The 23,521-nt window shown below is 34.5% G+C and overlaps 2 protein-coding genes across 2 annotated transcripts; one reads left to right on the top strand and one right to left on the bottom strand.

Moving 5' to 3' along the window:
- Positions 1-7,419: 7,419 nt before the first annotated feature.
- Positions 7,420-14,810, bottom strand: LOC110700592. Its single transcript, XM_021878150.1, has 4 exons — positions 14,307-14,810; positions 13,810-14,125; positions 9,621-9,780; positions 7,420-8,169 (listed from the first exon to the last, which is right to left on the bottom strand). The coding sequence occupies exons 1-4, from the start codon at positions 14,496-14,498 to the stop codon at positions 7,716-7,718; spliced, it is 1,122 nt and encodes a 373-aa protein (XP_021733842.1). The 5' UTR covers positions 14,499-14,810; the 3' UTR covers positions 7,420-7,715.
- A 5,230-nt stretch (positions 14,811-20,040) lies between these two features.
- Positions 20,041-22,827, top strand: LOC110700591 (60S ribosomal protein L34-like). Its single transcript, XM_021878149.1, has 4 exons — positions 20,041-20,223; positions 20,479-20,558; positions 22,312-22,421; positions 22,542-22,827. The coding sequence occupies exons 1-4, from the start codon at positions 20,145-20,147 to the stop codon at positions 22,630-22,632; spliced, it is 360 nt and encodes a 119-aa protein (XP_021733841.1). The 5' UTR covers positions 20,041-20,144; the 3' UTR covers positions 22,633-22,827.
- The last annotated feature ends 694 nt before the right edge of the window (positions 22,828-23,521 follow it).

Below are 23,521 nucleotides of genomic sequence, written 5' to 3'. Positions count from 1 at the left end.
TAAATGTTATGACTTGTCCACGCGTAAAATTATCATTTGTCGTCATGTAGTATTCGATGAGAGTGTGTTTCCTTTTGCAAAATTTCAAACACCACAGACTCATACCTATGATTTCCTTGATGATGGATTATTCCCATTATTAATTCATCATTTGCATCACTCTGATGAACCCAAACAACCACATCTTGATGTTGATCAGCCCACAAATGCGCCTCTCTCCCCACGACCCAGTCCGCAGACCGAGCCCAACTCTCATGTTCCTCTCTCCCCGAGCCCAGCACGGTCACTAGTCCAACTGGTTGATCCGTGTTCTCCTGGCCCACAGCCTACTAATCCTCCCTCTCCTCAATCTCAACCCACTTCCTCATCACCTACTCCTCCCACTGACCCAAATCCACCCACGGCCCAAACACATTCCCAGCAGCCAACTATGGTGACCCGTAGCCAGCATGGCATATTTAAGCCCAAAGGTCCGCAAGTCTCCTCTTCCTCGTACTCCAATTGCGGCTTTGGGTGACCCAAATTGGAAAATGGCCATGGATGATGAATATAGTGCTCTTATTAAAAATAAGACATGGGAGTTGGTGCCTCGTCCTCCGTGATACGGTCTATGTGGATTTTTACTCACAAGGTTAAGTCTAATGGTGATTTTGAGCGGCATAAACCCGCCTTGTAGGTGATGGGAAAACTCAGCAGGTTGCATTGATTGTGGTGAGACTTTTAGCCCAGTGGTGAAGCCGGCTACAATTCGCACTGTTCTTAGCTTGTCTTTATCAAAGGCATGGCCAATTCATCAGCCAATTCATCAATTGGACGTCAAAAATGTCTTTCTTCATGGTGAGCTGCCGGAAACTGTGTATATGCATCAACCCTTGGGTTACAGGGATCGTGATCATCCAGATTATGTGTGTCTCTTACGTAAGTCTTTATATGGGCTTAAGCAGGCTCCCAAGGCTTGGTATAAGCGTTTTGCTGATTATGTTTTATCTATTGGATTTACTAACAGCACAATGGATAATTCATTGTTTATTTATCGTAAGGGGTCTGACATGGCATACATTTTACTTTAAGTTGATGACATCATACTTACTGCTTCTTCTGATGCTCTCTGGTGTTCTATTATGGCTATGCTTAGCTCAGAGTTTGCTATGAAGGATCTTGGTCCTTTAAATTATTTTTTGGGTATTGATGTGACTCGTACGGAGACAGGTATGTTTCTTTCTCAGAGAAAATATGCCGAGGAGATTATTGAACGAGCAGGGATGTCTACTTGTAAACCTTCTTCTACTCCGGTTGATACAAAATCAAAGGTTAGTGCTACTTCTGGCACTAAATTTGATGATCCTACTCGCTATTGGAGTCTTGCAGGGGCACTCCAATACCTCACTTTTACTCGACCGGATATTTGTTATGTTGTACAACAGGTTTGTCTACATATGCATGATCCCAGGGTGGATCATTTTTCGGCTCTGAAGCGTATTATTTGATACATTCGGGGTACTTTGGAGTACGACCTTTATTTGTATCCGTCCTCTTTTTCCTCTCTAGTCTCCTATACTGATGCAGATTGGGGTGGATGTCCGGATACTCGTCGATCGACCTCGGGTTATTGTGTATTCTTAGGTGATAATTTGATATCTTGGTCATCCAAACGGCAACCCACATTGTCTAAGTCGAGTGCCGAGGCGGAGTACCGTGGGGTTGCTAATGTTGTCTCCGAGTCTTGCTGGCTCCGGAATTTGTTACTAGAGTTACATTGTCCGATTTAAAAGGCTACTCTTGTTTATTGTGACAATGTCAGTGCGGTTTATTTATCGGGTAATCCAGTGCAACATCAGCGTACAAAACATATAGAGATGGATATCCATTTTGTTCGGGAGAAGGTTGCACGTGGTGAAGTTCGTGTGCATCATGTTCCTTCCCGTCATCAAATTGCGGACATCTTCACTAAAGGGCTTCCCCTTGTATTATTTGAGGATTTTAGGGACAGTCTCTGCGTTCGTAAGCCTACCGTTTCGACTGCGGGGGTGTGTTAAATATTTATATATTTTGTATATTATTCTCTATAGTCAAAGGATATATTTAGTTCCTAAATATATGCCTATAGTTATGCCTATTGTTAGGTTTGTAAATTGTATATAACCGGGCTTGATTAATGAAATCAGTCAAGGAAAATATTCCATATATTCTTTCAGTCAATGAATTCAGATTTGTTTTGCTTGCCCTTTATGGGAGATTTATTGTAAATTGAGGGTTTGGAAATGTTGTGCCCTCACTAAAAAAAAAAAAAAAAAAAAAAAAAAAAAAAAAAAAAAATCCCTTTTAATAAATATATTGATTGACTGATACTTTTAATTTGACACCTCAGATTTAAAACCATGAACCCGCAAATGAAATTGGCCTTGATTTATAAGTGTATGGCTAAAACACAAAACACTTGGTTTTGCACATCATCTCAATTGTTAAGCAAGATTCATCATTTATAGCCTTTAAAAATACAATTTGTACAAATAACTTGAACACTATTCTTCATGATGCGATATCTGATCAGAGATGGGAATGTACTAGCTCACACAACTTAGTAAAATTCTTCTTGAGCAAATTTGGGAAAATTTTATCCCTTCTTAAATTGCCCCTTATGTATCCATGGACCCTCTTTAAGAGCACTCTCACTCATGGGCATTTTTTTGCCCATGAGGAGAATTTAATGAAAAAAAATGAAATTTTGGCTTCCCACTCATGAGCATTAGAAAAAATGCCCATGAGGAAATCCTCAAATGCCCATAACAATGGCAAAAATTCATTGCTACAGTAGTGGGGCCATGGTACCAAATCAGCAAAAAAAAAAGCTACACATATTAAAAATAATGTAATGATAGTAATATTTTAGGAGAGATGGTGTGGGTTTTTTTATTAGCCCATGAATGTGTGAGAAGTTTTAAAAAAAAATGCCCATGAAAAAAAGTGGAAAAGAGGAGTGAGAAAGTGGGCAGAGAGATAATGTCATTTTTTTTATTTGTCCATGAATGAGAGTGGTCTAAGAATGATTAAGTTGCTCTTCCTTTCAAAAAAAAATGAACAAATAAATAAATAATTGAACAATACACTTCTTTAGACATAGAGTTTTAGGTACTTCCTTCTCCCCTTATTTAGTAGCCTGTATTCTATCTTTAGGTAACCAAAATTAGTGGCCTGTTTCTATTTAAAGAGTGTACTTTTTTAACAAAGTTACACTCTTTTTGATCAGTTGTCATCATTTTTTTTATGTACTTTTGACATTATTTTTCAACACTTTCTCTGTCCCTCTATTCAACAATTACCAACTACCTTTTTTTTCCTCTCTGTCTCTATCTAAACTCACATGCATATTTTTACTCTCAATTATTTATTTTAAGGATTCTACAACTTTTTTAATTCCCGTGAAAACAATAAAACAAATAAGCCACTAATTAAGGGACAAAATGAGTAATAAGCTGTTGAAAATCGTAAAATGTTAATAACTGTCATTTGATAAAAAAAAAAACAAAAACAAAAATAGATGTGATAGGATATAGGAGATAATAAGTCGTTATTTTATTAAACAATTAGATGTCATAGAAGATACCGGTGTTCTGTATATATGTGTATGTGTGTGCGCACCCGAGCGCATGTGAAGTAAAGAAAAAATGTTATTGTAACTTTTTAGTAATGAAAGAAGAGAGATATTAAAATTTTAATACAAAGTAATATTTATTTTGATTAGAAAGTGTCCAAATTAATCTGAAGCTGGTAAATTAAAAAATGAAATTAAAAAAGTGTTCGAACTAATAGTATAAAATATGAGCTTCAAGTTAAGTGTGGTGTAATGGGAAAGATTGCACCTTTCAACCTTGAAATAAGGGTTTACACTAAAAATACATTGAAGGATGAGAAATTGAGGATACTTTAGGGCCTATTACTTCAGCTTAATTTCAGTTCAGTTCAATTCAGCTCTAATCTGTTCAGTTCAATCCAGTTCAATTCAGCTCTTAATTTGCTTCTCTCATAAAATATTTATGCAACTCAGCTCAGTTCAGCTCCAATAAGTTCAGTTCAGCTTCAATAAGTTTAGTTCAGCTTCAATAAGTTCAGTTCACTTCAATTCAATTCAGTAAATGTGAATAGACCGTTACTCTTTCCCCTCACTTTCAAGGTGTTTGTACAGCAAACATTATTAGACCAAAATAACTGCGAGAGTTGAGTAACTAACATGAACCATCGAAGCCTTGAGCTTTTGGTAGGTAAGACTGTGGGCCACTACGCCAGCTTTAGCCCAAACCATAGAATCGGTTTCACAAACCAAAAATTAAGGGAATCAAGCCTTGAATTAAGGGCAAGGGACAACAAGGTCCCGGGCCTTCGAAATTAAGAGAATTAACACTTCTATCAGTTGCTCTTTTCATTTTAAATTATACTTGTATTAAAGAGATAAATAATTAAATCTTTTTGTTTGTATTAGGCAATCAGATTTATCTCTAAATCAAAGACAGATGTCAACAATTAAGGTACACTGATTAAAAAGGAAAGAGAGTGGAAGCAAATTTCTTGAAGATCACATGTGGGCCACGTGACTAGCACACACCTGTGCCACTATGTGGGGGTACGGGGTACCAAACACAACATTGAAGGCGTTGACTTATTAAGTGTTACCCTAAACTATATACAGCAAGACAGCAACAGAGACACAAAAATATACTCTCTTCGTCTCTTTTTGTTTAATCTGTAAGACTATTTATGATGAGGTGTGTATTTGAGATTGTTTTGTATTCTTTGGTTAATTTTCTTATTTACAATCTTTTGTTTTCGCTCTCTACACAACCCTAATCACGACTTCTGTATATACATTTTTTCTTCATTTATATATATGTAAAGTGAATTTTGCTCTTTAAACAATCAAAATAAGAAGGAAAAAGGACACTATTGTTTTATATGGCCGAGGTATATTCTATATTTGTGATTTAAGTTAGGTCAATTATATATTGGGATCAATCTATTGAGCAATTGGCCAAAGATTGGCGGTAACCATTAAATCAACAAAATGCATTTAATTGGAGAAGAAAAAAAATCTATGATATCAAGGTTGCGTAATTTATAAGCTTATGAATTCATGATACTTTAATAATAATTATATAAAACGATCTTACATTAGAAAACCATTTCAATTAAATCTAATTAATGATCTATGCTCAATGACTATACCACCAAAGTTTTAACCATGCAATAACTTGATGTGTAGTTGTTGGAATTTCTTAATATTTGTTTAGCATAATGTTAATTAAATAATTATTGTGGTCTTGATGGTAGGGATCCCTTATCTTTTCTCCCACTCTTAAGTGAATAATCCATCTTATGAGAAATCGGAAGTTTCAAACAGGTATGATAATTTTTCTTACCTTCTAATAAAAAAAAGACATTTATTATTAGAGGTATGTATGTAGTGTAAAAATGTTGTTCTTGGCATAGCAATAAATTAAATTTAAGTATTCATCTCCTACTAATCGATTTTAAGCTTAAAATGTAAGTTGAAGTTTTATAGGGATTAGGGACATCATATCATGTAGAGTGACTAGTTAACTAATGAACGAAGTAGACTTAATTAATGAGTATTATGAAATCTAAAAGTGACAAAATTACACAAAACTTCATTACTATATGCATTGTTTCAATACGTTTAATCAATTTAGGGCTATACCATTTATTCAATTTGGGTTACTAGAGTTTCATCATATAAGGTAAAGGCATGTATTTTTCGTCATTAAGCAATATAAAGTTATTAGGTGAAAATAAACTCTTTCAAGGTTCTTTATTTAGACACCCTTTTAATTAAGATTTTTACAATTTAATTAAACTATTAAAGTATTTTCATACACATAGTGCATCATGCATTTAATTACTATTGCTTTATCATTTTCACAATTAATGTACAAGAAATAGTTTTCAAACTAGTACGGGAAATGTTGGAAGAAAATATTGCGAACAAGTGCAAGTCTTGATGCCATATAGTTGCTTTTACATACAATCAACTTCAAAAAAGGAGGTGCATTAGTGAATTTTTCTGTTTGTTATTAATTAATCGAAAGAAGATGCATTTAGACTAATTAGATTTGACATAACATGACAAGCAATTTCATTTATTTAAGAATATGATAAGATTTGAAGGAAACGTTACCTAAAAATGTTTTTGAATGGGTCACCTTTTCTTAATAACACTCCTAATAATATTAATTGACATTAAAAAATGGGTGACTCGAACTATGCGTCAAGTTATTACTTTTGGGATCATAATGGATCATATTGCACTATTAATTATTAATACGTGTTGAATAGGTGAGTTCCACTTCTTTTATTTATTGTGAAAACCTTTGTTAATTTAATTTTGCTTGTTTTGTAGATGTTTTATATGTTTAGGTTGATCATATATATAAAGAAACATAGCAAACTCTTCTATGTATTTATTCAATGACTTACAAAAAACGATGTATTAAAATTTAAATTATTTTGCAACAACAAGCTAATTGAAATTAGCAAAAAACATAAGGGCAAAAGAAAAGAAATTTGGACAAGTAGTGTTTGATTTAAAGTGATCCGAGTAAGTTAAGATATACTAGTGTTTCAAAAAAAAAAAAAAAAAAAAAAGTGCGATGTACTAGTAATCTAGAATAATCTATTATGTACCTTCTATTTATTATTTTTTTTAAGCTTATACGAGCAATAACTAATACCTTTGAACCTTACCTATTGTATATGGCCATTATCTATGATTTCAAGTTTTCATAACCTTTTTCAACCACTATTGTATGATGCTATACACCGATAATTTCATATACTTCGTATTTTCATATATAAAGTGTTTATTTGTTAACCAAACATTTTCATCTTATCACGCTTCTTAGCAATTCTTACTTCCCATGAATTTTTATTGCAACCAAACAGCCACTAGTAATGTTTACTATTTGTGCATGGTATATCATCTCACCACAACCATCATGGCATAACTGCTTTAACAAAGCTTACTAGGCAATATAATACTTCGTCTAATTACTTAAAATACAACAATTTGTTTAAAACATGTTTAAAACATATGTCGATACACAATTTTGACCATTAACATCCGTAATCATATATTAACAAAAAAAATTTAAACAATAATTAATAACATTTGAGAAGAATCCAAACATAACATTTGTAATACATGTTGGATTGAGAGAGTGAGGGATAGCTCAAGTAGTTAGAGCTCCCCTCTCGATTCCAAGAGATGTTGGGATCAATTCTCATCACCCGCTCTTATAGCTCTCTAAACACCTATATATATATATATATATATATATATATATATATATATATATATATATATATATATATATATATATGATGGATTGATGGGTGAACCCAAAAGCCACATTTCTAATAATGGCCAGTCTTTTATAATTAGTCCAATGATGGATGAACCGAAAATACATATACCCATACGGAGTATACTAGTTTATTAAAAACAATTTAATTTCATTTCGATCTACTTTTACTTTGTACTTGTATATTCTTACACTGGTATACACTTATACGAAGTACATACAATGGTGTATAATTAATTGATTATAATACTGGATAAAATAAAATAAAATAAACATAATTTTACATATACCCCTTCTTGAATCTTGACCGTACTCTAAAATAAAGTTTCAGATCATCTTCGGTTTTTAAATCTCTAGCAAGAATTTCTGAATTTCCTCCGCAACAGCCTTGGGGTACTCTTCTTGAGGCAAAAGAGCACCGGGTACTTCAACAAACTTAGTGACCCCTTTAGCTCCTCGGAGAGCTTCCATCTCAGCCTTTGACCTCTTAGGAGCACCGGAAGTTGAGACTACTAGAACAGGAATGTTACCCTCCATGGATGCAAAAATATCAAGAAATTCTTCTCGAGATTTGACAGGATCTAGGAGGCCTGTCAAGAAAGCAGCAGGTACATATCGAGCTCCTTCCTTCTTTGTCAACGCATATCTGCTCTGCACAATTTCTGGGGTAACATTTGCAGGATCGGCATAAACATGAGACTTGTACTGGGATTGAATTGCATTTTCGTTACTGACAAGAACATTATACATCATCCAACCCAAAGCTGGGGCCCTTAAGGTTCCCCTGAGAAGCCCATACCTACAATTTTAAAAGAAAACCAGACCTAAGTCCAGAGTTGAAGAGAGAATAGATTGTACAATGCATGAAAGATCAGGAGCTGCACTATGGTTTAATGTAACACAATATACAATACCCATGACTTTAATTGAAAGGTCACGTTTCTGTTACATACTGTACGTCTGTACCAAACAATATACCATTTTTAGATTAAGCAAGGTAAAATCTTAACCTTCCTATATTATCCTTAATCATATACATATATATTCACCCAAAAATTAAATAATATATCTATACGATGATGATGTGAAAACTTGAATGGTGATAGGCAATTATATATTTATATGTCATTGTCCCCGTCAAATGAGTGATATACCAAGGGTCTACAAGAGCACTGCATGAAAACTTAAGAATATAATTATAAATGATAAAAAATGCTGATAGATACTTATGCTCTAATTTTTCAAACATCAAGTTGATCATTTCACGTGATAGATTAATTATGTCATTAACTCTATTTCTGTCAATGAATCCCGGTCAAATATAGCATATACTAAGGGTCTACAAGAGTACTGCATGAATACTTAAGATTATAAATGATAACAAATGCTGATAGATACTTATACTCTGATTTTTCAAACATCAAGTTGATCATTTAACATTAAGAGAGACCATACCTAACATCTAGTACTCAAAATGTCTTAAGGAACATTGTAAATGTATACCCTCACACTGCCAACCTCTAGTACCCCTTATCTCATGGAAAAAAAGTTGTCTCTATTATTTTACACGTGAAAAGTAAAGATCTAAAGAAAGGAAAATTCCCTAACGCATAATAAGCGTCTAAGCGAGACAATTTTTACAAAAGGAACCCCCACCCCCCAAACAACAAAAAAAAAAAAAAGGGGGGGGGGGGTGGGTGGGCGATGATGTGAAACTTAGACGAGTGAGATAATATGAAAAATTGCCATTAATACTAATGAGTCCCGACCATGTGGGGCCTTCATTCAGGGACGACAGGATAAATACATATAAACTTAGGATGATCATTGTAAAAGATAACGATAGCCACTTGTGCTTCAATTATTTAAGCATCAAATTGATCATTTAATGTCAGAGAGACCATACCTTACATCTAAATATCTAATATGCAAATGTCTAAGAAATATGAAAAATGAATAACCCTCCTAACCCTATTCATAAATTATTGTGTCTACAAAATATTTTGCACAAAGGAAGAACTACAGAAAGGTAAAGATCAAAAGAAACAGAGGGGATGAACACCTTAAGAGAAGGTAAGACTAAAAATTGACACATTTTTTTGAGGGGAAAAAAACTAATGTAACTTTCAGCAAATATGTAGATGTCAACTGCATATATGATATTAGCCATATTACAATCCTTGTAGTGACCATTTGACAACATTTTTAGAATCTGTGAGATGTTTCGGAGAATTATTCAGCATTTAGTACCTGGATTCCATATTGGTATCACGTCCGAAGACGATTGGAAGAGGACCAGCCCAGGTTGGAGCTACAGCTATGATGGCTGCTGGCTTCACTAAACCCTTCTTAGCAGCTAGGACTGTCATAGTGGCAGCATGTCCACCCCCAACAACCACCAAATCATTGCCTGTCTTTGTACCAGAAAAGCATAAGAAATATAAGTAGGCACATAAAGTTTTGATGACGATAAAATTAGTACTCTTTAACAAATAGAACCTCAATGCATAAATAGAAGAAGTTCAGAGGAAGGCTTGTAGCCTAAGACATTAGCAGCAATCAGCTTCAAAAATGTAGGGAAAAGCCACAACAGCAATAATTCCACACAAAACACACTATCAGAGACTAAAAATACTAGCAGCTTATATCAAACAATATAAATGTAATGCTGAGATAACAAATACTTCCTCCGTTCCACAAATATTGCAACAATTAATTACCATTTTAGTAAGTTTCACAAAAATTGCAACATTCCCTATTTGCACATGTTCTCATCATCACATGGGTTCCTATCTTTATGCTTTTCTATCTCCTCTTCTTAAAATCCATGCCCCATCCCCAAGTTACAATATTTGGGGAATGGAGGAAGAAACAATCAAAATGATGAAACCAATTTTTATAAAAGAAAAAATGGTCGGCCAGAGTAGGCCATACTAAATGTAGCCCACATAGCACAAGGATTAACAAGGCCAACAGCCCCACATAATAGAAGAAAACGAGAATATACAGTTCTTTCACAGAGAAGGGCAAAAGGCAACTATCCACAGCCGTCTTCAAATATCAAATTCTAATTTATGCCAAGGTATTGATGCTTTTTATTTGGTGATGCTGTTAAATTGCCAACAAAGTCTAAAGGAAATGCTCCCATTTACCTCTGTTCTAAGAAGATAAAATTTCCACGTATATATAGAAAGAAGACAATCTCATAACATGCGTGCTTTTCAATTTGTTGCTATTTGGGGTCTATATGGCTTCACAAGGGATGTATTCAAGCAAGAGAACGACAATTATCACCCTTAGACTCCATACATTCAACAACCCAAAGCCACCCCCCACTCCCCCCCCCCCCCCCCAAACGGCAATTTTCTTCAAAGCCTATGGACAGAGGCAACAATTTTAAACTGATTCATGGTGTGATTGAGTTTTATGGCAGTGCCACTAGTGTGACATAAGCTTGATGCTGGTGGCTTGGTGGGTCAAGAGTTTGTCCTTCCTTGGCACTGCAAGCTGAAGGATTTGCAATTCAGCAAGGTCTGCTCAGTTCCTCATAATAAGGTATTCCAGGGGCAACGGCCTAACAGATAGTTTGCAGCTCATCCAGAGCCTTCAGAAGCACGACTTCACCTATTGGATTTAGCAAATATTATAAAGGACATTAGGTTTTTATGTAGTATATCTTCAGTTTGCTGCATCTCTAAGATTAGTAATCTACCCTTAATCGAGCCCATGAAATGGCTATTATATCCCAGAGGAATGGGCTGCCTATCTTCCACTGTAATATATATCTGGTGTTAAAAATAAAAAAAAATAAAAAATAAAAAAAATTATATCAGTTCTATCTATTTTGATAAGTAGAGGGAACGTCAATATTAGTATAGTTTGTCAATGAGATTTAATTCAGGAGTAAGAAACCTTGTTATCAGAGACTAATTTCCTAATGGATGCAAACACACTACTTTCTCGAGGGATAAATGGAAAGCAAGCCAAGGCACGCTCAAACTTCCATGAAGGAATGCTCAAATATATAGCATATACTCCGTATCTAGGATATAATACTATCAATTTCAGGAAAGAAAAAAAGAAAATGAACAGATGGAAGCAATAGAGTACAGGCAAACATTTAGCAGCTATCAGCAGTTCAAGCAAAGAGAACGACATAAACAATATGCATGATATATAAATCTCTTGTACTTAAGGAAAAAGTGTACACGTCTAGGACATGAGCAAAAACAACAGCAAGAACATTTTAAGAAGACAAAGAAGTACGTATTACTGTATTACCACTTACTAGCAATCAAAGTGAGAAGCGCAAAAACAACAACATGAACAATAGAGATTGTTCAGAATTAGGCTTAGAATCATTGATGCAGATGAGCCATCCTAAAGTTTCCGTAACACCAACAAGTAGGGCAGTATACTGATATCAATCACATCATACCATGATAATGAATTACATCCTCTAGAGTATATTATCTTGACAAAAGTAAAGAGTTGGATACAGTTGCACATTCAAGTGACAAACATGCAGACTCAAAATATTTTCATGGGAACCTTATCATAAAAGTGGACATGAGTGCAGGGACCAGGGGTTTATGAAACGATTATTGACTGTTGAAGACGTTTAGAAGTGCTTTTCATGATGCATTGATGTGAAAACATACATACACATTTCAGTTTGACTTCTCACACAACTCTCTCCTTTGTAGCTCTCCATATTCATTTCTCTAGAAAATGTGGTTCATGGGAATTGAATGTCCAAGTGAAATATAGAGTATTAAAGACTAAATATAGAGTATTAGAGACTAATATAAAGTATGTTATTCTATTAGAGACTAATATTTTAATAGAGCCTACGGCAGAAACGGGATGAAATGAAAAGTTAAACATAATAAAATTCCATCATGAGGCTAGTATAAACTACGAAGTCATAGACATTCAAGTATCATTTTTACTATGTAATTGATAGTTATTAAGTATCTGTAATGGACTGAGTTCGGTCACACAGCAAAACCAATGTAACAACAAGAATTTCTGATTTAACTAACAAATTAATAAAGATGAAAGCTTTAAGCTTGATTGATAATGGTGAAAGGGTTACAAAAGATAGGCTAATAGCTTAAGGCTATTAATCTTCAATAGTGAGTTTAGCTCACAACTCTCCAATAATGGCTTTAGACCATAACTCTCCAAAAGGTTCGCACCAAATTCTGCCTATCTTCCTTCTACCCCTCTCTTCCTTTTTATACTACTTAGCTAATAGCACATTTTTAATTATTAACTTACTACCCTTTGTCATTATCCCAAATGTGCCAAATAGTGGCAACAAACAAACAATTAATCCAAATAGGCAGAGAGTGGAATCTTAAGTCTACTTCGAAGGATGAAGAAATCCTTCCTATGTGAGGTGCCGCACTACCAATGTTAATGCAAATAGGAGACCATCATGGAGACAAGGCCATGGACAATACATGAAGTAATGGATGGAGAGAGGGAGGAGAGATGGAAGTTGAAATGAAGGTGATATGGATGGTGTGAGGAACATGAGGGAAAGAGGTGGAAAAAAGGGTTTGAATCCTACTTAATTCCCTTGTAAAGCATCTTAAGATCTTACAACTTTACAAGGGAATTTAATAGGATTCAACCAAACACAAAGAAATCCCCTTTGTGATTCCTTTCCCCTCAATTTACCTAAATTCCCTTCTATTCCTCCATGTAAACTATCAACCACTAAGTATATAATAGCTACAAGAATTTTTTTTTATCTTCACCTCACCTCACTTTAATATACTTATGTTTCAGCAAACAGTATTGATACTCCCAAAGCAGGCAAACTAGCTACTAGAAAGAATATTAATATAGATTACTAAAATAATTTTACAGTCGTTGCAATATTTAAAGCAGAACAAATTTATGATGTGACCACTGACTGAAAAAGGATAGTACACAACATGGATAGAAACCTCATCATTGTAAAGTCAGAGTATTTTACAATGCGAAATCAGGAGCTTTAGCAACAAAATTATACAAGTTACAAGAGCTCATCAGTCTTCACCCTTCATTACCAAAGAACTTGTTTTCTAAACAAACACTACGACAAGGGTATGATAGTATGATACTTTGAAGGTTCGAAACAGACCATAAGCACAAAATGTTTAGAGAGATAACTGAGTACAGCCCATAGATATGGATGTCTTCAGTACTTGTCCATCTATCACAGCATTTAGCACAATGCAAATCACATAATAGATGGTTATAACTTACGAAGTATAATATATGACAAAACCAATATTATGCAGCCAATCTCATCAAGTCGTCATACTTCAAAAACACACAAACACACACATACATTCTACAGCCAAAATTTATAACACACATAATCAACTCGTAACCTATGAATATGAACTGTTCATAACTGTATGAGATAGCCATTTGAGCACACCTGGTTTAAACACAGGACTGACAGGAGAATTAATCAGATCAGCCAGGAACTTCTCCATGACATCCGCAGTATAATCTAATTTCGGCCGGTCCGAGTTCCCGAGACCAGGCCAATCAACAAGAGTAACCTCAAAATTTTTGTCAACATCCTGCTCCAAAATTTCTGATACCACCAAATTCCATTCTTCCATTGTACTAACATCAGAAATTGTGGGTATCATAAGCATATTCTTACTAGGCTGAGAACCCTCCTTTTCATGTTCCTCATAATATATATTGATTGATTTATCACTGAACTTCCATTGCCAATAATCATTCTGAAAACAAATTCAACAAAAAAACTAATGAAAATCAGAAAGTAATTCTATACCCACTTCCATAATTCAACAACTTATAAATACAATGTTATCATAATAAATAAACCCAGAACTCCTTATAAATGACATAATTTTACAAAATTTAATAGAAAAATAGACAAATTTCCATTTAAAAACTTACCTTTTTTAGAGTAGAGGGCTTATTAGCAACGGATACATTAGAAGAACTGACCGAGGTAGAAGCATTAACTCTGAAATGCTTGAAATTAAGGGTTTTTGAGAAAAGAGTTGATTGAGATGATTTAGGTGAAATTAGTTGAAATTGAACTGGGAATTTTAATGGGGTAAATCGAATTGTTGCTGGAAATGCCATAATTGAATGATCTACTGATTCGAATCAAAAATATTAGGGGTTTAGGGTTTACGATTTAGTAGAAAATTAAGAATTTTTTTGCTAATAAAAAGAATAATATATCGCGTAAATTATGAGAGTATAATCGAATGATTCTGAATACTACAGTACTGGGTACGAGAGTATTTGACCTTATTTGAGTTCAATTTTTTGTGCCCACGATTACTTTGAATAATAGTATTGCATTTTCATTCTTAGAACTTTTGTGATGCCAAGATTGCCAACAAGCTTAAAGATCTCCCATTAAACTTCACCAAAAAAAAAAAAAAAAAATCTCCCATTAAAAATTAATAAATAAAATATTACTATAATTAGAAAAAAAAATTAATTACCATCCAAAATATATTATTCAGATTAAAGTAATACGGCTATTTATTTATTTATTTTAAATTACCACTTCTTAAATTAAAGTATTACTTAAATTGCCACCTATTTCAAAATTTCGGTAGATTTCTCTACTGTAGGACGCACCTACCTTAATTTCCTCCTCTTTTTTTCATTTATCCCGACTTCATTCTCGCTCGGGGCTTGTTCTCATTGACTGAACTTAGCTGAACTGAACTTATTAGAACTGAACTGAACTGAAATGAATATTTTATAAGAAAAAGAAATTAGGAGCTGAACTGAATTGAACTGAAAATAAACGTATGAGAACAGGCTCTCACTCTATGTTATTGAACTCAACCAAACCCCTTCCTCATTCAATTTCTTCATTAATTTTCTGAACAATCCGCTTTCTTCTCCTTCTTTCTTCATAAATTCTCAACAACTCTTAAAATTAGTAAACTAAAACCCTAATTTTTTATTTGCTCTGCAAAGGAGTAACTGTTGGGTAGTTGATTACAAAGGAGTCACTTTCTCTCTCCTCCTTCTTACCTGAAACACCATGGGAGGTAGAGGAAAGAGCCGCACTCAACGAAAACACTTTCAAGCAAAGGGGAAAGAGGAAGGAATCCTAATTTCCTAACAACACCAATTTAATTGAGTAAGAACCCTAACTTCAAAAGACCCCCAATTCAATTAAAATAGGAACCCTAATTTAAGAAAACCCCCAATTCAATTAAAATAGGAACCCTAATTTAAGAAAACCCCCAATTCAATTAAAATAGGAACCCTAATTTAAGAAAACCCCCAATTCAATTAAAATAGGAATCCTAATTTGAGAAAACCCCCAATTCAATTGAAGCATGAACCCTAATTTCATATAACCCCCAAATCTACCTATTTACCCAAATTATAGTGGAATTTTGTGAAAGAAATGCGAATTGAAGATGGGAGAGCTATTTTAAAGAGAAAAATCGGGGGAAAATCAGTCAAAAGGGTCAAAATAGCGATTAGTAGCCATTAGATGGGACCTATAGACGGAAAACCCACCAAAATTTTGAAAAAGGTGGTAATCTAAGTAATTATTTAATTTAAGGGGTGATAATTTTTTTTTTTAACAAAAATAAACAGATGGTTATTTTTAAAATGAATAAATTTTAGGGTGGTAATTTAAAAATTCTCCTTGTTAGTATGAAATTTTAGATTTTAACACCAAGAAAAAAAAATTACCACCACTTAACAAATTCAATCCGAGAATCCATAAAGTGGGGTCTACAATGCCACGTGTCGCTTTGTGTGTGGTCAACAACATTAAAAACAACAAAAAAAGAAAAATTAAATAAAAAAAACCTTAAGCTACCCAGCCACCCCTGCTGCCACCACCACCGGCATGTTCTCCGCCATAACCAAGCTTAACTGCTGGCCCTCGCTCCATCGCTAGCATCGTAACCTCTCCTGACCTAACCCGGCCCCATCGAAACCTAACCACTCATTTTCCCGCAGCCAAATCTGCCGCACCAGCGCCATATCGCAGTCCCCCTTCGCCAAATATTGACCACGGTTTTGGCCATAGGGGCCAAAATCGGCCACTTTAGGCTACTTAGCCCCAAAACTGGCATATTTCGGCCAAAACCGACAAATTTCATGTTCGTTTTAAAATTTAGAGTCTCGTTTTACGGGTGCGAGAAGGGAAGGGGATGAGTTCTGATGGTCGCGACTGTGGAGGAGGGTGGGTTCCGGTGGTCTGGGCTGGGGAAGGGGTGCGTTACACTGCCGACAGGTTGAAGCCGTGCGTGTGGAGTGGGGATGCGGTGTTGGTGGTGGTGGTGTTTGGGTGGCTATAGATTTTTTTTTTTTTTTTACTTTTTTTTTTTTGGAAAACCAATATTATAAGAACACGTGACAGCATGGATCCTATCTAACGGATTCTTGGACGCAATCTGTTAAGTGGTGGTAAAATCAAATTTCTTAATAAATATTTGGTGTTAAAATAATTTTTTTTTTGGTGTTAAAAACCATTTTCGAGTTTTTTTTTTCGGGTGTTATAATCTAAAATTTTCTTTTGATTAATATGAAAAAATAACCAAAACACTATTATTATTATTGTTGTTGTTGTTGTTGTTATTATTATTAGGAAAAATTGAAAAATAATCTCAACTTTTGCCCGTTCGCTCAAAATAATCCCAACAATGAATTATTTTTTAGTAATCCGAACTTTAAGAGTCATTCACTTTTAATGAACCCAAGTGACCGGTAACAATGGAAAGTAATGGGTCGACGCCTTGAAAGTGGGAGTCAATGCTGGAAAAGAGAGTCTAGGTTTCATTATACAAAAACAGTCATCGTGGTGGTTTTTTTTAACAAAGAATGTTTTTAAAGGTTTTTTCTTGCAAAATGAGGCATTTAAAATTAAAGGTTTTTTTTTTGGCAAATTTTCCTACAATAAAAGTCATGTCTATACGTTTTCGAATAATAATTATAAACTACTGTGTAGCTCGGGCGTTGCACCGGTTGCTACTTTAATTAGACCTTGTGATTATCAAGTATATACATTTATTTTCATTTTTGTAACATAGCTTATGATTGGTTTAGATGGTTAACTAACTATTTTTCTTATAAAAGGTTGAGTGTTCAAATTCCCTTATCATCATTTTTTTATATGAAGCAATATTCGAGAAATGAAATAGGTGACGTGGCGTGGTTTATGTGGTACAGAGACGTTCTTAGTAACGTCTTTTAATATATTAGTATAAATTTATATTTTGACAAGATTTAGTCAATACTTTTTTAAAAGGCTTATCGTAAGTCGTAACATATGATTGTGACATTATATTTATGAAAGGCAAGTTTTGAAGAATTTGATTTAGGCAAATCAAAATCTAATCGATACCCAAGACACTACAGAGAACTATTGAAAAGACCCTTTATCATATTAACCTTCTTATGCCTATAAGAGTAGGGATGTCAATGGGGCGGATCGGGCCGGATGTTAGCCTTCCCATCCCCATCCCCACCTAAAATTTTCATCTCATCCCCGTCCCCATCCCCACGGCGGGTCCAAAATTCATCCCCATCCCCGCCCCAGCGGGTACAATTCCAAAACCATCCCCGCCCCACCCCCCAGTACTTGGATATCCATCCCCCACTTAATCCCCACCTAAGACCCGCCTAATCCTCACCTAAGACCCACCTCCCAATACATAATCCAACATATTTAATACTACGTATAAATTACAACAAATAAAATTATTATTAATACTAGTTTGGTGCTCCGTGCGATGCCCGGGTTGTTTATGGAATTTTAAGATAAAATTATATTATAATTCAATTTAATTGATTGAAGATAGAATTCTAAATTAACTTTTTTTTTTCTACAAAGTCTATCCATATTTATCCAACGTGGTAGGACACTTAGCGAAAAGTTAAAATGCTATACGATGTTGTCTTGTGGCCTAATTATAAGTTTATTACGGAGTATTTGGTATTTTATCGAAAATAAAACTCTAAACTAACCATCTTATTCTAAAATTCTATCCTAATTTGATTGAAAAAAGAATTTCTAACTAATTTTTTATCTTATGAATCTACTTAAATCTATCCAAGGTGGCGCGACACTTGATGAAAAGTTAGAATGCCAAGTGTCACTATTTCGTGACCTGCCTAAAAGTTTAGCTTTATATATTAGTTATATGATTACACATTTTTTTAGTTATAAAATTAGTGTATTACAAATTATTATATCTACTATTTTATTTTACATATTATATATATATATATATATATATAATAGTATAAAAGTATATAATTTTGTTTTATAAAATATATAGATGTGGGTGTGAAATGAGGATAAGACGGGTACGAAGTGGGGCGGGTGGAGCGGGGCGGGGTTGTGGCGGGTACAATGTAAAATCCACCCCTGCCCCATCACCCATGGCGGGTATGATTTTTATCCCCATCTCTGCCCCACCACCCACCAAACCAAGACTCATCCCCGCCCCACTGGGGCGAGTCTCCTACTTGACCCGCCTCACTGACATCCCTATATAAGAGCAACCTCAATTTAGCCATGTACTAACTAATGTAAGAAAGTGATGCAACCTCTTTGCTTTTGTTTTAACCATTATTTGTAAAGAGGTAATCCCACTTGTTAGAGTAATCCCATTTAAATATTACGATAAGCCTCTTTCGTTAAGGTGACCCTATTTAATTATTATTAATTAGTTAAAGAGTTTTTGTGAAGTGACTAAGACCACTCTCAATGGTGAGCAAAAAAAATGCCTACCCACTATCTCTCTACCCACTTTCTCTCTCAACAAATCTGTTTTTCCCATGGGTAAATTTTTTTCACAATTTCTCTCCTAATGGTGAGCAAAAAAAAAAAATGCTTGCCCACTACTCTCTCTCTCTTACTTTTTCAATACCCCACTATTACTTTCTCTCTCCTACACAACACTTCTTTATTTATTAATTTCATTTATATTTTAACAATATTACTCCAAATAAATAAAAACTAGTCTAAATTTGTGTAACTTTTTTTTTATTTGTGTCGTTTTTATCGTTAAAATAAAGAATATGGAGGATTTATGGTATTTATGAAATTATACCAAAATATACCAAAATGCATGTCTATTTATAGAGAATTAAATTTTATGACCGTTGGTAATTTTAATTTTTTTTTTTAATAAATATTTATTTCAGAATTTGCGTTACAAAAAATATAACTATTGCAAATTGTGGGGCCCACCAGAGCACTATTCATCTTCAAAAATGCTCAAGTCTTGGGCATTTTCAGAAATGCTCATGAGCATTTTTTAGCTTTTTCTCATTTGCTCACCATTGTAATGCATGAGCAAATTTTATGCCCACCCAAAATGCCCATGAGCAAATTTTTAGCTCACCATTGGTAGTGCTCTAATAATGTGATTGAGCACATATTTGTGATTATTTTTTTTTTTAATTTTTTTTTTATTGAGGAAAACATATTTGTGAATTTCAATTTAAGAATTGTAAGTTGTAAAAGATCCCTCTATAATTACCAAAAAAAAAACAAAAACCAAATAAAAAGGAGATAACGTGGCAACATCTATTTCGTCAAAAAGGGTTTGACAACACAAACCGTTAGATCTAGGTTTTCCACAAACAGATTAGGGCTTTAATTTCTTCGCCTCCTCAAACCCATCATAACCTCTGCTGCCGTTGGAGTAAGAGAGAGAGAGAGAGAGAGAGAGAGAGAGAGAGTGTGAGACGCAGAAGAGGAGGAGAGAGAAACTAAACAACTCATCAATGGCGCAGCGTCTCACTTACCGTAAACGCCATAGCTATGCCACCAAATCCAACCAACATCGCATCGTCAAAACCCCTGGTTTTCGCTCTTTCTCTCTCCTCTCTTTTCAATTTTCCCCATTTCATGGGGTTCTTGTGTTCATTTCTGGGTTTTGATTGTAATGCTGCATGATGTTGAAGTAAAGTTATAATCTTTTTGATTTGATTGATTTTTTGATTACTGGGTTTTGATTATAATTGTGGGGTTATGCTGAATTGATTTTGATTTGTTAGTTTTTGTTTGGTTTGATTTTTTGATTATTGGGATTATGATTATTGGGATTTTGATTAATAGGTGGAAAGTTGGTTTACCAGACTACAAAGAAGAGAGCTAGTGGTCCAAAGTGCCCTGTTACTGGAAAGAGAATTCAAGGAGTATGTCTCTTTTTCTTTGTTTTTCTGATTCATCTTGCAAATGCAGATTGTTGATTATCTGTTTATGCACTTTCTGAATTTGGCACCATTAGTCGCATTGATAGTGTAATTTGAATTAGTAGTATGATGGCGAAACATGATGGAGTATGTTGTATGATCTTGTTATTGGTTGATACTAGTGGAATGTGGTATTGTGTTTGTTTGAATTCTGGTTATGATTGAAAGACTAACATTGCAACTGTTATCAACTAAATAGTTTATTATGTTAAGCAATGAATTGATCATTTGATGATTCTGTGATGGATTTGTAAGCTGAGGGAAGGCATTTATGTGATTATTGCTCATAGTTGTGTTGCTGATAGAAGTTGTTGTAGGAAGCTGTGTCAATACTTATTCCGTGAATTGTTTTTGTTGCCGGTGTTAATCTGGGATTGAAATTGTATCTTATATGAGTTATATCTCCATCTTCAATTTCTTACTACTTCTGTTACGGTAGAATTGAGAACATTTTAGTCTTAGTTTGTTAGATAACATTTGAACTATACCCTACTACTTATATGAACCTCTAATAGAAGTTCCAAATTCCAATTGTTAATTTATATGGGGTGAAGCTGTGAATGTTTGTATAGCGAAGGATTTCTGTGGCTGTTTTAGAAAGTGGCATATACTATAGTGCTCACAACATTTAGGTGAAGTGGTATAGTTCATATTGTGCATTTCACTGAAGTAAGCCTAAATTGAAGGCATCATATTCATTTATGTATTGAGGACTGAGGTATATTAAAAGAACTGTGTTGCTTGATTGCTGGGATTGCTACCGCTTGATGATTTTGACTTGTTATCCTAGCATTGTGATTTTGGTTAAATTGTTTTAACTTGGGATTATGGGTAGATATTAGCTCTAGCCTAATTGACACGGTCTTCGGATACAGTTTGATTATGCCATTGCTCTGTGTTTATGGGTTTGTTTGGACTAAAATGTGGGATTTCCAAACTTGCTCACCTTTAGAGATACTTTATTTTAGTAAAGTCAGTATTGAATTTGTTATCCTAGCATTGTGATTTTGGTTAAAATGTTTAACTTGGGATTATGGGTAGATATTGGCTCTAGCCTAATTGACACGGTCTTCGGATACAGTTTGATTATGCCATTGCTATGTGTTTATGGGTTTGTTTGGACTAAAATGTGGGATTTCCAAACTTGTTCACCTTTAGAGATACTTTATTTTGGTCAAGTCAGTATTGAATGCTTCACTGTGCGATTCTTTTAGGAATTATGTTACATGTATGAGGATCTTAAGACTATATGTTGCTACTTGCTACTCATATTTTAGGCTTGGTTGTCTGACTTGTGTCCTGGTGAATATTTAAAATCTTGTCACTGGGATGTGTATATACAAATGTAATTAGTCATTGTTCCTTCATTTATGTTCCACTTTAAACTGGTTTTCAAGGTAAAAGGATCCTAATTATATACAAATGTAATTAGTCATTGTTCCTTCATTTATGTTCCACTTTAAACTAGTTTTCAAGGTAAAAGGACCCTAATTTAGCTGCTTTCATTGCTTCTTCAGAGTGAACAAGAAAAATTTCCCATGTAGTGTGTAATTTTTGATGTATCTTATATGCTCAGGATTTCATTTGACAATGTCTGTTTCACTGATTTCATCTGCTAAAGTACTTGTTGTTTGTCCTTGTATTATATTCATTCTCAGGACATGTTTTTACTGATTCCTTGGTTATTGTTTTGCAGATTCCTCATTTGAGGCCTACTGAGTACAAGAGGAGCCGATTGCCCAGGAACAGGCGTACTGTCAACCGTCCTTATGGAGGTGTTCTATCTGGCAGTGCTGTCCGTGAAAGGTTTGTTGACTATGTTCTCATACTCTATTATGCTTATCACTTCTGCAATCTAGCTCACCCCATTGTTTCATACCATCCAGTTTTAATGCAAATTCCTTCTTTTGCTCATTGTGTCTTCAGAATCATCCGAGCTTTCTTAATTGAAGAGCAGAAGATCGTGAAGAAGGTATTGAAGATTCAGAAGACTAAAGAAAAGGCTTCCAAGAACTAGAGTGGCTGTGAATTTTTTTTGTCTTAGTTTCCTCAGAAGAAATTTTGTTTTTAAGAGAAGATGATGATGACTTAGGAAGAACCCTGTTTACGGTCCGTACTTGTGCCTATTACTACATTGAGGTGATTGTTTGCTTTTTGAATGATGGTTTATCAAATTATTAATTATTAAAGCATATACTCCGCCATGGTATCATTGTTTTTCTTGGTTTGCATTTTGCATCATTCATACCCATGACAATGGTATCATTGTTTTTCTTGGTTTGTTTACGATAATGGACTTACGGCTACAGGCCTACAGCTCAAGTACTACCTTGATGAAGAGGTGCTGCAATTAGCCGGACTCATTATACAAGATTGAGCTGTGTTGGCATGTGACAATCCTATGTCCATAGATTAGGGTTTTGTATTTTGAAAAGTCAGAATCACTACTTAGGATTCATTCTGTCTTCAGCTTCATCCATATCTCAGCAATTCATCCGATCCATAACGTGATAGACATTTTGAACTAATTACAGTATCCCCCCACCCCCCAAAATTCGAAATCTATTGTGTGATTCAAACCTTATGGTGCAACACGCCCATAACCTTCATTCTTTATATTTAACACGAATGCGAGTTATGATATTGATAGCGTTGTTTGAACTAGTGCCATTTGATAACTACACCCCAGCCTGCTCTTGCAAATCTTTAAGAGGAGTTGGGTGAGAAAGAGGAAGAAAGACGCACATCCGAGCCATAGTTGTAATGGAGGAAGAGCGTTCAGTAAAGCTACATGGATTATGGGCAAGTCCTTGCGTTTTCCTACATAGATTATGGTAAATTCAAAAATAATAATTGTTGGTGGATTATTAGTCCTTATTACTAAAACGAGAAGAATAGTTGGTGAT

Source organism: Chenopodium quinoa, unplaced genomic scaffold (assembly GCF_001683475.1).
Source record: "Chenopodium quinoa cultivar QQ74 unplaced genomic scaffold, ASM168347v1, whole genome shotgun sequence".
Classification (NCBI taxonomy): domain Eukaryota; kingdom Viridiplantae; phylum Streptophyta; class Magnoliopsida; order Caryophyllales; family Amaranthaceae; genus Chenopodium; species Chenopodium quinoa.
Note: the sequence above shows the minus strand (reverse complement) of the source record. Positions and strands in the feature narration are given on the sequence as shown.

What these genes read in the sequence shown, in the direction of transcription:
- LOC110700591 (XM_021878149.1), top strand. Translation starts at nt 20,145, where the DNA reads ATGGCGCAGCGTCTCACTTACCGTAAACGCCATAGCTATGCCACCAAA. An exon ending in TCGCATCGTCAAAACCCCTG is followed by an intron (nt 20,224 to 20,478) that starts GTTTTCGCTCTT and finishes TTTGATTAATAG; the next exon opens with GTGGAAAGTTGGTTTACCAG. An exon ending in CTGGAAAGAGAATTCAAGGA is followed by an intron (nt 20,559 to 22,311) that starts GTATGTCTCTTT and finishes ATTGTTTTGCAG; the next exon opens with ATTCCTCATTTGAGGCCTAC.
- LOC110700592 (XM_021878150.1), bottom strand. Translation starts at nt 14,498, where the DNA reads ATGGCATTTCCAGCAACAATTCGATTTACCCCATTAAAATTCCCAGTT. An exon ending in AGCCCTCTACTCTAAAAAAG is followed by an intron (nt 14,126 to 14,306) that starts GTAAGTTTTTAA and finishes ATTTGTTTTCAG; the next exon opens with AATGATTATTGGCAATGGAA. An exon ending in GATACCAATATGGAATCCAG is followed by an intron (nt 8,170 to 9,620) that starts GTACTAAATGCT and finishes TTAAAATTGTAG; the next exon opens with GTATGGGCTTCTCAGGGGAA.